This window comes from Adiantum capillus-veneris, chromosome 12 (genome assembly GCF_014529385.1).
Source record: "Adiantum capillus-veneris isolate H3 chromosome 12, ASM1452938v2, whole genome shotgun sequence".
Lineage (NCBI taxonomy): Eukaryota > Viridiplantae > Streptophyta > Polypodiopsida > Polypodiales > Pteridaceae > Adiantum > Adiantum capillus-veneris.
Genome location: NC_140942.1, coordinates 81,226,811 through 81,243,562, shown reverse-complemented (window position 1 = coordinate 81,243,562; position 16,752 = coordinate 81,226,811). Strand labels below are relative to the sequence as shown.

The window sequence follows — 16,752 nt, the reverse complement described above, 5'->3', positions numbered from 1 at the left end:
CTTCATAGTAGACGCTTTTGAGACCGTTACGTGTAGATGTGGCCACTGGCCTTTGAATATAAGCCTAGGGAGAGCCAGTATTGCCCATGCAGAGCTGGCTCTCCCTGGCAGCTGGCAGTTGTATACTCAAGCTGAGATTAATTAAAAAGTACCGCAGGTCCGCAAGGGGTGTGCCTACCTTAGGGGCCAATGCATCTGAGTGGGTAACTCTGCCCCACTGTTTCTCGTCTCAATTGTTGATTTATCTTCTGTTTTCAGTCAGTACGTGGTCGCTGGTGGTGGTCTGTCTTACTGCCTTGTCAGGTGACTTGCCGGTCACATACTGGCTGGTCATGGTGTAGGCTCAAAGTTAAGGCATTAAATTGAGTGAAGGCATTAAATTGAGTGAAGTACATATAAGTGAATTAGGCCACTTTATACTTGTAGACGGCCTGCAAGTGCTGCTGTTATGTATGCTGCCACTCCAGAGAGTGCCTCTCTACCTGTTCTTGCTTTGGTTTTATTTCTGCTGTTCTGGATGGTTGTTGTGACCTTTCCTGAATGTTTCTTATGTCTGCCGTGAGCGACAACACGATCAATTTCATTATGTGCATCGCTTCTTTGAAGCGTATCTTTTGAAAAGGTGTCTGCTCTAAGAAATTCTGTTCTAGTCATCATCAATGAGAGTTTAAAAATTCTTGGCAGATTATGGGAGTCAAGCAGGTGAGCTTAAGATGACAACCAACTTGGTTAAAAATGTGCGAGTCCAGAAAGAAGGCAACGTCCTCCTTAAGACTACTTACGATCTGAGCAAAGAGCGTGAATCTGCAGATTACATTGACAGAAAACACCCAGTTTCTATCACATCAGATACCATTGAGTCTATCAACCATTCAGATCTCAAACCATCCACTCTCTCTCTTTCCACTGACATAAATCAGAAAGAGGTTCAGGGCATGAAAAGTGTGTCACATCATCATGCCAGCATGCAATCAAGTAAGGAGCTTTGCCAAAGCATGGCATATCCTAAGCCTGTCAATTCCCAAGATCTTGAGCAGGTGAATGATCTTGACAGATTACATCAGGAAAAACCAAAATCTACTTTTATTGAGCCTGAAGATATTGGGTTTTACTCGAATGGGCCTCATCTGTTAGTTGAATGCATTCACAATCTATCCAAGGTGCTGCTGTCTACAGAGTCTAAGACTTCGATAAATGCTCTGAGTCCCTCAGATTGCTTAGTCCTAGAAAGCACAATTTGTATGCTGTCTCATCGACTCTTCCAATGTTCTGCTATTGAGGCTAATTCTTGCGAAGATTCAAACTATCAGCAGGTCCCTTGTTTCACATACTATTATGTCATTACTTTCTCAGGTGTTGATATTATTTTCCACAAAGCTAACACAGCTGCATGCTGCTGAACAGGAGCAAAAAGACTTCAGTGCTATGAAGGTATCTGTGGAAGCAGGCAGTTTGCAGAAAGCTTCCAGTCAGTTTGCGCACATCCTTTCTTTCAAGAGAGATTTTCAACATGAAGTCTTGCAAAATGCACCAAAATCAACTGCTGCTAGATCTATGGGAGGAGAGTATCAAAGTATAAATTTAATGAATGATCTGCAAGTGTCCAAGGAGGAGCTAAGAGTATTGAGAGGTGAGCTTCAAATACTGCAAGCAGAATTAGGGTATGAGCGTGCTGAAAGCAACGCCACAGTGTCTATCTATAAGGATCTTTGGAGTGATGCACAGGAGGCACTGAAAGTCTCTCAATCAGAAATGAAGGAAATAAGAACTGAGATAGCTGGCGTGAAACGGGAGTTAACAAATCTCAAGCTTTCAGGTGAGTGCATTTTGTTCCTCCTTAGTTAAGAGGGCATCATCACCTACTTATTTTTACGACTGCTCTGATGTACCAGGAGGGGTGCAAAGGGAAAGCGAGACTGCAATTGATGATACTAGAACTTCATTTAAACAAGAAAACTCGAACACTGTGACAAGCTCTAGTCACGGTGTTGTTACATCAGATTTGTCCAGGCCATCAACTGAGAAAGGAAACAACTCTTGCTGTGGGGGCTTAAGCAAACCTTCCACAAACCACACGATTGTACCTCCTAAAAATCTTGAAAATGACGTGGCACAGCGGTTATCTTTACTTTTGTCCAGACAGGGTCTGGATTTGAATAAGACTTACACTGAGAGCTGCATGGAATGGTCTTCAGGGTCGAGCACCAGTTTAGAGCTTGTATGCAATGCTCCCGGGGAAGATGAGGCTATGCCACCTAATGAGGATTACCTTGTCTGGTCTGAAACATCATACCTACTCAATGGTGAGAATGGGGCAGGATGTTCAATATCTAACTTCAGCTGCCAAAGGAGACATGGTTGTCAAGAAGAAGAAGAAGACTGCCTTTATGGTTCAGCAGAGAGGGGACCCAATGATGGAGACATGGATATTGCAGAGCTGAAGCAGGGTATTTGTCAGGAAGATGAAATTGAAATTATCTGTTTTAAGCCAGGTATTAGCGATGGCAACTCAACATGTTTGAAAGGGGAGCCTGAATGGGAAGACGTGGTTGTTAATGCACTTGCTGACAATAGGGCGACCAGAGAGGAGGTATGATTTCATCAAAGGTAAGAAGATGACTTGTGTTCCCAGGGTTACTATTGTCGTATTTTGAACTTTTTTGGCCTTGGTGCCAAAAATGCAACTTATTGTAGACTTGTGTTCCCAGGGTTTATCCTGAACTTTTTTGGCCTTGGTGCCAAAAATGCAACTTATTGTAGATAATAATGTGTAAAGGAGATGGAAACGTATTGCATCAATTTACATGATTTTGAGGGTCATGAATTACCTCGTTCACGGAAGGATGGACGGGAGAGTTTCTACAGGCCTTTTTTCTTTTTGTAAATGGTATATATGATGTAAGCATTTTCTTTGTTTTCTTTTCTGATTGGTTTTTCTTTGGTCAAGTATCCATGGCCATGATTCACCAGTGAACATTGTCTTGACTCGTGTGTTATGGTTGAAAATATTTTGGAATAGTCAGGTTATGCACAAGTTAGTGGTAAGGTTTATACCTGTAGTCGAAGATTTACTTTGACCTTTTTAATGCTGTAAATATGTTTTTATGCATCATATGTCATATCAATCTGATCATTTTGCGACTCCTTTAACTGTCCTTAAATTGAGTTGCTTTGGTTTTAGATTTGGTGTATGATGGTTTTAGATTTCTCCATAGCCTTAGAAACCTTCATAAAAGCAAAGTTAGATTTAATGTAGAGATTGTTGTCTGGGGTCATGTATTTTTCTAATCCCTTGCCTTGTTTTTATGAACGTTGGGGGAACATCTCCATAGCCTCAGAAACCACAGGTGGTGTGCATGACCCTGGACAGAAAGCTCTGCTTTAATCTAACTTTGCTCGTGTGCAGGGAATACAAAAGCCAAGAGAGCAAGGATAAGAATGAGCTGCTTATAGAAGCTTGTGCTCAGTATGTTGTAAAGATGGACATCGATGAACACTTTGCTTTTGTTGGTGGTGAATATATGTGGTCAAGGCCATTAAACATATTCCTCTTTTATGGTTTTACATGGTCCACGAATTTTGAGAAGTTGCTACTTCGAGGAAAATGCTCGGTAAAAAGGTTTGAATCAAGCAAGCAGACCTGGTGACAATGCAGATTGCTAACCAATTGTGATGGTAATGTGAGATGGTTTTTTTTGTCAAGTCGTAGAAAGCTCGTGCTTTAGAGTTGAAACTTACTACCAAATTGTATTTTTTGCCTAGTGCTCGCAAGATGTTTTTACAATTTGAATTGAGAACATGTTACCTTGTACAAGAGGGAGAGTTACTGATTGTAAGTACTCTGTCCGGATGTTTACATCGTTTCAACTCACAAATCAAGTTATAGCTCCACCTTCATAGCATTATGTAAATTGAGTCCTAGAGGATCAACTAATGTTTGGTTGCACCATGATGGTAGACATCGAGTGGAAAAAATGACTGAAGTAGAGGTAGTATATTGCTTGGCCAGCTAGGTAAATTTGATGAAAGAAAGGCCCCTTTTGGGTGAGACTTTTTTTATGCTCATGGTACGATGCAATCAACCATATAAAGAGATGCTGGAAAATAAACTACCCATGTGGGTTTGTTAATTCAAGTATTGGGTTATACTTCGACATGGTGTATGCTAATATATATGGTGACTAAGGCACCCTTAGCTAATGGAGAATGCAACTACACAAAACAAACATGGTAGCACGTGAAATGATTTCACACTTGCTTGAATTGTACTCTCAAATATGTTAAGAGGGTCAAATGATTTAAGAATTGTTTGAATGGTATGTTCATATTGAATGTATCATGCTGGATATCGGGTTTCTAACAAGGAACCTTCAATGGTGTTGGCTCTTTGAAGAAAGATCATGTTTCACAAGCAATTTAACATCACATATGGTAATTGACCAAAGTAGCTTCTCTACATTTCATCATGCGAGGCAAATATATAGTTTCTTCTTAAAGGAGCATCAAAACGAGTGATACCTACTCCTAGAGATTGAAATACGTTTGCAAGGAAGATTCGTGTAGGCATTATACCTAAATATACTTTACTTTGGTGGACAAACAAATGCATAAAATATGAGTCCACATATACTCTCCTATTGCATGCATTTTTCAATGTGCATGAGCCTCCTTTCTACACAAAGATTTAGCATGGTTCGCATTTCTCTGTAAAGGTAACATCGACTTGAGCTACCAAATGTACGAATCAGAAGTACCAAAACTAATACGGAGATGCCATGATAATATTTCTCTACCATAATATTGTATTTAATATTTCAAATCTTAGCTTACTAGTTATTATGTTTTTTGCCTATCTATTTGTGGGTGCAACTACTTCATGACCTAGAATTATCATATACTTCATTGACATGGAACTATTTCTCTAAACTTATCTCCCTTTCTAACCCCTCTTGGAACCCACCTACACCCTCCGTAACTTGTGACCATACTTTTGACCATCTCTCACATCTCTTGAGCTCTCTTCTTGAACCTAAACCCTTTTTGGTCAGCACTCTTCCTTCCTGAAAAGAAGGATGACATCATCTTGATCAAGGCGATAGATAAGAACCTTGGACTCGTCATCCTCTCTAAATTTTGGTATTGTATAGAAGCTCTTTGCCAACCTCCCCTCACCTACACTCAAGTCATGTCTCCATCTCTACCTTTCGTCCAATCTCTCGTTTTGTGTCTCATGTGAGGTAGGAATTCAACTCCTACAATTGTGATACAATTATCTAAGCTTTTGATACTGTGCTAGCATGGATACATGCATAATTGCATTCATAGGTATAAATAGGGAGCAAGAGGTGTGCGTGCTCGTGTACGCTTTATGTTCTGGCAGATTTAAGGATGGCAAAGCATAAAACATAGTGAAAGTTTTCTTGGTAAAGCTTCATTAAGTTCCAAAATTATTAGTAAACGTATCTAGGGCAGGTAGTTTATCCTCTGTATGTTGGTGTAGACGTGGGTAGCTATGTCTAACGCCCCAGTTCCCAATGGTTAAAAGGAAAAAGAAAACGAAGGATTAAGGTTCTCAACACACCAAGAGAAAAGAAACTTTGTCGCATTGAGATCATAACCATCATTGTGGGAATTATCGCCGTGATGGTCCTCTTTATGTGAGGCCATCCCTCCTCAATTTCTCTCCTGCAACACATGGAGTAAGGATTCTGTCATAAGATGAAGAGTTATGAAGAACAAAAGATCCTTTGCAGTATTCAATCCAAAATCTACATGTGTGCGCGCGCGCGTGTGATGGAAGTACGTGTGCATGTGTGTGTGTGTGTGTGTGTGAGAGAGAGAGAGAGAGAGAGAGAGAGAGAGAGAGAGGTCCTTCCATCGCTCTACTCCGTCGCGCTTTTCTCTGTCTTACATTCTTGCTACCAGCACTCTATAGCGCGAGCGGGGTGAAATACGTTGTTTTTGAAAATTTCAATTGTGATGTATATAATTGAAAGGAAAAAGAAGAAGAAAGACATAGATTTTTCCCCATCTGTGTAGGATCAGGCCTACCGCAAGTTCATGGTTTTCAATGTTATGTTCATGGGTGCATGCACATCTCCACACTATTCAGTGCGAAAAAGTGCGATGAAATTGTTAGACAAAATGTTTTCTTCTCCCACTTGGGGGATCAACTAGTCATGATCTGGTGGAATCTTCCTCTAGAAAATGACACATGGACTTTATGTGATTTGCCTCGCAAAAAGGCCATTGGTACAAAGTGGGTTTACAAGTTCAAATGTAAGCTGGATGGTGAGATTGATTGCTATAAGGCTTGACTTGTTGCAAAAGGTTATGCACATAAAAAATGCATAGATTATGAAGAGACTTTTGCTCCCACTCGTCGTATGACTACTGTGCATTTTCTATGTGCATTGGCAATTCATTTTGGATGGGATGTACATCAATCAAACATTGTTACTGCTTTCTTGAATGGTGACATATTTGAGGAAGTTCATGTAACGCAGCCTCATGGTTTTGTCATTAAAGGGCAGGAAGATAAAGTGTAAAACTGTAAGAAAGCTTTGTATGGGTTGAAGCAATCTCCTCGTGCTTGGTATGAGAAAGTTGATACTCATTTGGTTAAATGAGTCTACTTCTTCATTGGAACAAAAAGGCCAGATGAGACCATTACAGTAGATGGTGTTCAAGTATCTCAGAATCAGTGGGTGTTTGATCAGGTGTCTAAAATAATATACCCAGGTAGGATTAGACCCATGGGTGTAGGCCCTAGTTTTAGAGGGCCAAAATACGTTAAAAAAAAAAATCCTATGTCTACCCACCCCCCATAGTCCACAGGATTCTGGTATAGGGCTATTGTCCCTCTTATACATATTAGGATCTTCATGGATTATATCAGCTTTTGTACATTCTATGGTTTTCTTGGGTATGTTATGTCATGTATATTCTAAATAAAGCTGTTTTGCTTATGGTTTGGCCATTATCTTCATTTAGTGTGTAATTTTTTTTGAGTATGAGATAAGTTTGAAAAACATAAACAAGGTAGATCTTGATTGAGTACTAAATTCACCTATTCAATTTTAGGGTAATACTCACACAAATAGCCTTTACACAATTATGCAAGAAAAGAAACTATTAACTAAAACAAGTCAAACTTTCCACTTTCAAGGGAGAAGAACCCAACCTTGATCGCTCATGATGCCAAAGCATGGCTCAATGCTATGGATGTCTACTTTGTGGCAGTAGGGGATGTCCATGAGAATCAAGCGATGCTATGTATGTTCCGCCTCAGTGGAGACACTAAACTCTGGTGGAAACAACATTGTAGAGACAAACCCGCTAGTAACCCATCTTGGGAGAAGATGAAGCAGGCAGTTAAAGAACGGTACCTCTCTCCTGCACATCAAGCTATTAAGATGAATGAATTTTTTGGCCTATGCCAACTATGGATTTCACTGGAGGAGTATTACACCAAATTTGTGTCTTTACGACGCTATGCTCCCCAGATGACAGTGGAGCAACATCTTTTCCATTTTTGTCAATGCCTTCACAAACCACTGAGTAAGCTCCTTGAAGCTATTAGGCCTACATCAATTCAAGATGCCCTAAGTCAGCATCCAATAAAAAAATTGGTAGTGGAATTAGAAAATGGGAAATAGATTCTTTCTCAATATTTAGCAAGGAAAGTAGAATTTGATTTAGGAAGGACTCCCACCTCATCCTAATGTTGCACCTTGCCATTAGGAACCTATGACGGCATCTTGGGAACGGACTGGCTATCAAAAAATCAGGCACACATTCATTGCGGAGAGGGTAGTTTTTCCTTGAAAAATGAAGTAGGGAAAGAAATATTAGTACAAGGATGTAATGGAAAACCAAGGGCTCATTTAGTTAAGGCTAGTAGACTTATATAGGATTTACGTAAGGGGCAACAAATCTATGTGGATAAACTAAATAAAGTTGAAGATTCAGAGACCAACCTACTTCCAACGTGGCTTAAGGAGTTTTCAGATATATTTCTAGAAAATCTCTCAAATTTACCTTCCTCAAGGGATATAGATCACGAGATTGAAACTTTTCTAGGTAGTGAACTTATCTCTAAGAGACCTTACAAAATATCCCTCCCTGAAGCTATAGAGCTCAAAGAATAGCTTCGCCACTTTATCGAGCGGGAGTTCATCCAACCAAGTACTTCCTCATGTGGAGCACCTGTTTTATTCCAAAAAAAGAAGGATGGATCCCTACGTCTTTGCATTGACTACCGAGGTCTTAATCAAGGGTTTGTGAAGAATAAGTACCCTATTCCTTGCACTGACAAATTGTTGGATAGATAACATGGGGCCGGAATGTTTACAAAAATTGATCTTAGGTTAGGATGCCATCAAATTTGGATTAAAAAATTAGATTTATAAGACTGCATTTAACACTCGACATAGGCACTATGAGTTTATAGTCATGCTCTTCGGTCTTATAAATTCTATGGCAACTTTTAACCGCCTCATGCACGATATATTTTGAGGATATCTGGATGATCTTGTACTAGTGTTCTTTGATGACATATTGATTTATTCTAAAGATGCAAAGAAGCATGAAGATCATGTAGTACGCAAAGTGTTGTGTTTCCTTCACCAACATCAATTACATGCCAAAATGAGAAAATGTGTTTTTTTAATCCCCGAAGTCAGCTACCTCGGATTTATCATATCTCCTAAGAGAATCTTAGTAGATTGTGCAAAGGTTAAAGATATAATAGAATGGCCATAACCCAAAACTATCAGTGGGATTTGAGGCATCTTGGATATTACAGGATGGTACAAAATATTCATCAAGGATTATGTGCTCATCGGTGCACCCTTGACTCAACTACTCAAGAAATTATAGAAACTTACATGGGAGACAGAGCAAGAAGATTGTTTCTTACAACTAAAGCAATACCTTACCTCAGCTTCCTTGCTCAAGTTACCCAACTTCACTGAAGAGTTTGAAGTAGTAACAAATGCTAATGGACTTGCCATAGGAGGAGTTCTAATAAAAGAAGGCTGACTAGTCACCTTCACTTTTTAAAAATTAAGTATTCATGACTTGAACTATCCAACTCATGATCTGGAACTCTTGGTTGTCATTCACATCCTCAAACTATGGAGACATTATCTTTTGGGACGTCAGTTTCAGCTAATCACTGACCACCAATGTCTAAAGTGGATCTTCTCACAATCAACACTCAATATGAGGCAAAGAAGATGGATATAACTTTTATAAAAATATGATTTTCAAATGAACATAGAATACATAAGGAAAATGTGGTTGCTGATGCCCTTAGCATGAAAGTTGTCCTTGGGCCCATCTCCATGGTCAACAATTCAAATTTGGATAGGGTTAAGGAAGGCTCACGGGAAGATAAAGCTTATCTTCAAATCCTATAGATCCTTGGTCAAGAGAACCCAACGGTATTTAAGAAAAAGCCATGGTTAAGGACCATTCTATTGAGGATGGGCTTCTTTACTACTACAAGCATCGGATTTATATTCCTAGGGATTCATCCCTAAAGGAGTTAATCCTTTATGAAGGACATAAGACCTCAGTAGCGGGACACCCTGGATATGAAAAGCCCTTAATTCTTTAGTAAAAATTCATTTTTGGCCCAAAATGAAGGGACATGTACTTTGTTACATTAGACAATGTCTTTCCTGTCAAAGAAATAAGGTCGAACGATGATGATGCCACGAAAGCTTCAGCCATTAGACATTCCTCAAATGAAGTGGGAGTTAATTAGTATGGACTTCGTAACTGATCTGCCCACTGTTCAAGGAGGCTATGACTCCCTGATGGTAGTTGTAGAGATGCTCACCAAGGTATCTCATTTTATACCAATAAAGACCACTTATACATCATCATATCTAAATCATCTTTTTGTTAAAGAGATCTTTAGACTTCATGGGTTTCCAAAAAAGAATTATAAGTGACAAAGATGCGAAGTTTACTTCCAAGTTTTGGAAAGCACTATTCAACACAACTATGTTTTAGTTCAACATATAATCCTCAAATTGATGGAAAGATGGAACGAGTAAATCAGGTAATTGAAGACATTGTCCAAGCTTATTGTGGTAGAGAACCTGGCAAATGGATACAATTTCTACCTTTGGTGGATTTGCTTATATTTTTTGTCTCTCCATATAAGCACCTTTCAATGCACTTTATGGACATGAATGTATATCACCTTTGAATTTTTTCAATCCCACTATAAGGGTAGAAGCCTCAAAAAAATATTAGAAGAGATGGACGCCCAAACAAAGGCTATATGACAAGACATTCAAGCTGCAAAGGACTGTCAAAAGCACTATGTTGATCATTAACGATCTAATCGGACTTTTAAGCAAGGTGATAAAGTATTTCTTCGAGTCCGACAAAAAAGAAGCAATCTATCCTTAGGAAAATTTAAAAAGCTCAGTCCCAGGTATTGTGGTCCCTACGAGGTAATCAAAGTACTCAATGATCAAGCTTATAACTTGAAAGTACCTGAACACATCAAAGTTCATGATGTATTCCATATCAACCTTGTGAAGCCTTACATCCCAAATCCCAATCATGCTTTGGACGATGAACAAACTGTACTGCAAAGGCAAGGCGTGCTTGAATTCCAACCAGAATGTATCCTTGAAACCAAAGAAAGAACCCTTACAAATAGAGTAACCGGAGAACATTAGGTAAAGTGGAAAGACTATCCCACGGAAGATGCTACTTGGGAAGATGAAGTCTCTCTTCTCAGAGATTTTTACGACTTTGGTTGAGACAAGGACATCTCAAGTTCTTAAGTTGGGGTGGTTGTAAGGTTTCCAATTTTTTTGCAATAAAGAGAAGCTGTACAAAGCTAATTAAACAGTCTTGAATCGGCAAACCATTAAAAACTTCATTGTAAATAGCGACGATTGGTGTTTTTAAAATCTTAAGCACAACTTCGACCATAAATTTTCTGAATCGAATTCAGATAGAAACTAGCCCTTGAATCCTTGCCAGAAGTTTTCACGGTCACTTTAATAGAATAAATAATTTGAACCTTTGACAATCATTAAAACACATGGGCTTTTCACATGGCCTACTATATATTTTATCACATGGGCCATATATTCCAGTTGAAGTAGTAGATTGAATTGAAGATAGTAGATTTGAAAAATCAAGCTGGGCGGGAGTTAGGGGGGATATCTTGGACCTGCTAGAGTCTGAAATAGCAACAAGGGATGCTAGAGAAAGCTGGGGGGCTACCTGGAAAGTTGAGAACTGCTAAATGTAGGCCTTGGTTGCAAAAGAGAAAAACTATAAATAGACCCCTAGTCTTGACATTTTCTTCAACCCAGAGACCCCGACAATTTCTCTCTAGCTTGGAGAGAGTCTATCAAAAAATCACTAGATAGCAAAAACTCTAAGTGATTAATCAATGTAATTAGGGAAAGGTATATTAATATAGATTTATTTTTATAAATATATTATTAATTAAGAAATATTAGAACTCTCTCTATTGATAATTATCTTCTTATACATACATAAAGTTGATGAATACTCAATCTTTGATTAAAAATAGTAATTTAGCTGACTATTAATCTATATTAGGATTGAAATTATATAATTTTGATCTTAATGCAGAAAAAATATACTAGATAATGAAGAATTATTTTTTTGAGCTTCTACACAATATTAGAAAGCTATGAAAATTATATCAAAATTTTGTACCTAATTTTGGTATTTATTAAAATAAAAATTATCTACTTTTTTAGCATATAGTTAATGGACAATTTAGAAATATAGCAGAATAAATCATGAGACAATTATAAAAGAAGATTTATACTACTAACCAATCATGTTAATTATATCATAATTAGTTGATTAATGTTTCTAATTATTAAATCCAAAATGCTTTGTTTTTAACAATTGCTAAAAAAAAATATTGAGTAAACTAACTTGGAGAATTATAAATTAGTTTTCATAATTAGAATGTATTATTAGAAACTTTTGATAAAAATATCATAGTGAGATAATTTGTTTTACTAACTACTATATCCTAAATTATCAATTTTTAGTATAAAATAAAAAAGGATAGTTAGTAAATTAACTTAGAAGTTTATAAGATAATTATTAGAGTTATAATATTCTATTAAAAAGTTGTGATAAAAATATCTTAATGAGATAATCAATTGTACTAATTATTAAGCCAAAAATACCTAATTTTTGACTATATTGAAAAGAGAAAGATTAGGAATTTAACTCAAAACATTATAGAATTAATATACCATGAGAAAGTTAGGATAAAAATATATTGCCTGTAGTTCCGCACATAGACAGATGGGCAATCTAAGATAGACAATTCAATGGTTTTTATATTTGTTCAAGTCTTCTTTTTGGATCAGAAGACAAAATGGGAAAAGTATTTGCTCTTCGTGGAGTTTGCCTACAACGACACACGGGGAAGGGGCCATTTGAAGTGTTCGAGGGTGCTAAGAAGCTTCTCCAATTTCTAAGCACCTAAGAAAAGATTTGTTTGAAGCAGATTTTGGAAAAAGTCTAGAAGGCATGGAAGGCCACCTAGCAGTTTAGAGAAGGAGAGCTTGTCCTCTTTTGACAATGATCAGATCAACACGAAAACCAAGGAGTTCAAGGAAGGGAGTTAGGCCGTAAGGTTTCAGACATTTTTTTGAGGCTACCAGGACACTCATCAAGCCCTTGAGTTTGTACAACAGTTTGATGTCGCCTTCTCTACAGAGCACTTTTCAAAACATTCCAGGGAGCGAAAGGCGACATCTTACTTGAAAAGAACGGTGTAGGCATGGTGATCTACTCTGTTGTTACTACGTAGAGAAATACATGCGACGTAGTTAAATTTTGTTTTTCATATCAACTTGGATATTAGATGAATATGCAAGAGACGTCATCATGCCTTGGCATCACTTGAAAATGATTGAGAAAGAGTCATTGGATGACTACTACCAAAGATTTTGGGATACTTGTTTGCCAGTGTCTTTGTTTCAGAAGATTACTTTGAAAGAAAAGATTGAGCAGAAGTCTCACTCTATTTAGAGACTTATGGGACATGACTAAGCAACGATTTGGAATGCATGCCGGCTCATTGACTTATGCGATGGGCAGGATAGTATCCACCTCAAAAACTCAAGAGTCGGTTAGTGAAGAGAATGAATCAAGGAAACCAAATGATAGCTCATCACAAGATTTTGGAGAATCAGCGGGTTCCGACGAACTAAGGAAACTAGATGCAAGTTCATCAAAGGATTCCAAAGAAAGAGGAATCAGATGATAGTGCGTCTTAGGGGTTGACTTTGACGTGCCAATGGATAGGGAAAACGAAAGACGCTACCTGCAGGTCCCAGGACATAAGAAAAGAAAGAACAAAAGGGAATTAGCTGGTAGATTAGAACATTCCCTAGACCCAGGATAAGAATTGTGAAGCTGACCAATACACGAGGGAATTGGACACTGTTTTTGCCAAGGTCCGGGAGGCTTTAGAGAAATCTCAAGAACGACATAAGAAGGTAGTAGATCGACATCGTCGCAATTTGAAATTAAAGGAAGACGATTGTGTGCTCTTACATTTTGAGAAGGCACGCCTAAGAAAACAAAAAGGAAAGAAGCCGCTTCTTTCAAAGTTCAGCAAGAGACCATTTCCAAATTAAAGATAAATGATGTCTCCTTTCGACCCAGCTGCCCGATACTTGGAAGATTCATAATGCATTCCATGTGAGTCTATTGAAGCCTTTTAAAGGTAATGTGCTAGTTGATGGGGAGTCTGATGAGCAACGCGAAGTGGAGGAAAGCGAGGAGATACTCGTTCTAGAACACATTTTGGCACACAAAGAAAGAAAGATGAAAGGTAAAGTGATTCAGCGGTCTTGGTTAAATTCAAGAACTATCCCGCATTGGATGCGAAATGGATGGAGGAGGAGGACCTAGCAGATACTCCTCAGATTTTGAAACTTTACCTTGAAGCATTCCGTTTAGCATAGTCTACTCTGATAGAACCCCGAATTTAGCAAGGGTGAATCTAGTGCAAGGGGTTTGCACAAGAGGGGAGTCACTCCGCTCCTTTGTCAACGGATTACCCCGATTTTGAATAAGGTCACTGATGCTTTGGGTTTCAGGGATACTAATGGGCTGACAATATTCTGCTGAATGACTTTATGACACGAAATTCCCGAAAATGAATATGATTGATTTGTACTCTCTCATTTGATTTGTTTGAGTGCAGGAACTGAAAGACAAAATGAATGCAGCATTTCCGTTTGATAAATCTCTATAGACATGATCGCAATAAGGATTAGTTAATCCCGGACCAGTGAGGTCCGGAATGGATCTAGATACGATTACTAAATATGTTGTTGATGGTCATGGTCTGAGATTTGAAATGAATATTTTTGTGATTTGTCATGTGATGTCCTGTGATGTCTAGTGATGTGACTGTTGTTTTGTACAAGTGCTAGATGTGTCGTGTCTAGTGCGTCGGTACTAACTGTCAGTGTCTACTAAGATAGTTTATGGCCTCTGTCTGTTTTTCATGCGTAATGGAGGGCATGTCACAAACCGATGACATGGTAGTGCTCGAACACACACACACACACAGACACTTGGCTACTATAAATACTTTGGTTAGTGGTCGGACTTGACAAAAGCGCCAACTGCCCTACTATTATGTGCAAACACCTTGCCTGGAAAGTAGCTCGGGATCGAGTATCAAGTAAAGAATTCTGTCATACTAACAATACGCCACAATATATCTCTAACAAGATCTCTAAACATTTAGGACAGCTTGGATATTCTATTAGTAGCACCAGGTTACCAGTGCTATTTCCTACATATAAATTCCACAAACATAAGTTCAAATGGATATTTGATGCCTCTAACTGTATCTTCACAGATATCACCAAAGATGTTATTCTTTGCCTTGATATTATTCTTACAATATTTGAGCTCATTTGTGCAGAGAAGTAGAGAATTTGCAAGGATTTCCTAAATATCCAATACAATCCCTTCTGGCTAACAAAAAATGCTACAGAAGTCACACTCAACCTTCCTCAACATATCTTCCTCATCTTTACAGCTAATATTACACAATGCTATGAAAACATCCCACTTAGTGGGGATCTTGGCCTTAAGACTATTTTAGCCAAGGTTATTAATTTAGCCTTTACCAATGCTAAAAAGAGAAAGCATCATTTTATCTCCCTATCCAAGAAACCTAGATGGATTCAAGCATCTCACTTCGTACACCCTCTACACTTCAATGAAACAAAACTTTGCTCCTATATTTTTTGGCTGTTGAACACCTGCACTATTATTGCAGGCAGCTGCTGCTGCTTTAATCAATGCCTTGGAATCCCTATGGGCTTCTCCTGCTCACCACTTATGTGTAACATTTACCTGGCTTTTTTTTAATACAGATGGTGTCTTAAGAACATGGAAGCTAACCATTAAATACTTCCACTATTCAGTCATACTTTTAGATATATGGATGACCTGCTTAGTATCAACAACAGATTGTTCTCTGCTGAGATTGATCTAATCTACCCCCACTGCCTAAAAATTGAGCCTACTTCCCTCCCAGAATATTCAACTCTTGGGGACTTTTGCAAATCAACCAAATTTCTTAACCTTTCAATATCCCTTCACTCCCCATCTACAGGTGGATATGACCTTAGAATTTATCTGGAGAAAGGATCTTCTTAAGCTGCCTCACATAGAATTCATAAAAAGAAATAGCAATAGGCCATACAAAGCCTCTATCTACTCCTGTATTGGCATTCTTTACTTAAGCTGCTACTCTTCATATACCCCCTCTTTGGCCTGGGAAGAGATTTCTGTACTAGTCAAAAAATACTGCCATAATGGATTTAATCACAATCAGATCCGGAACACCATCATACAAGCTCTCACTCGGCATAATTGGCCTGGACTATTATTTCAAAAAGAGAGTCTCATCTCTCTCATAAGGTAGTAGGCCCATACGACCCATTGTGTGTGGTGCCTGGGTTAGGGCGGGTACACACACACACACACACACACACACACACACACACACACACACACACACACACACACACACACACACACTTGGGTACTATAAATACTTTGGTTCCTTTTCCCTCCTTCTATATATCCCCCCTCCCCCCCTTTCTTTTAGCACTTATTAAACAACAATGGGATATTGACTCACAAAAGGCCCCTAATGGGCTATGGAACTATGCCCTTGCATAACAAATGACTCTCCTGGAATAATGAGCATGAGTGAAACGCTGGGCTCTCATTACATCTGGTAGGCGGCCTGCGCATCTTGGCTTTGGATCTCCCCTTGCAATGCTTTCTGTGCATCGCTTGATGACACTACACAGCAGGGCGGCTCGCCTCTCTCATCGATCACGCTCGGGAACAAGCTGTCCAACCTCTATAAATAAGGTGAGGGCGCACCTTGCTCCTCACTTAGCCTGTGTGTATTTTCTGTTGTTTTGACTAAAGGTGGTTTATCGCTTGCTTCACTGTTCGAGCTATGGAACTCACTACTCAAACTACTCAGGTTTTCTTCTAGGCCTTTTTTACCTCACGCCTGTGTTGGAAAAAATCTTTGTACTTTGATTATTTGTTGCTTCTAGTAGCATAACATTTGGTTGATACTACTTGCATTAGCTCTCATAGTAGATATAAACTGTATACATACAACTTTTTTTCAATTAGGGGTTCTACTTGACTGGTTTTTTCGGC

General features: G+C 38.6%; 1 protein-coding gene across 1 annotated transcript in view; it reads left to right on the top strand.

The window, feature by feature from the left end:
* The window catches only part of LOC147446025 (uncharacterized), a 30,792-nt gene extending 27,868 nt beyond the window's left edge, over nucleotides 1–2,924 (top strand). Inside the window, exons 2-4 of the mRNA XM_086525348.1 lie at nucleotides 685–1,313; nucleotides 1,405–1,816; nucleotides 1,893–2,924. Of these exons, the coding sequence (XP_086381474.1) occupies nucleotides 685–1,313; nucleotides 1,405–1,816; nucleotides 1,893–2,596 (1,745 nt within the window). The 3' untranslated portion in view covers nucleotides 2,597–2,924. The remainder of the gene's footprint in view (nucleotides 1–684; nucleotides 1,314–1,404; nucleotides 1,817–1,892) is intronic.
* The last annotated feature ends 13,828 nt before the right edge of the window (nucleotides 2,925–16,752 follow it).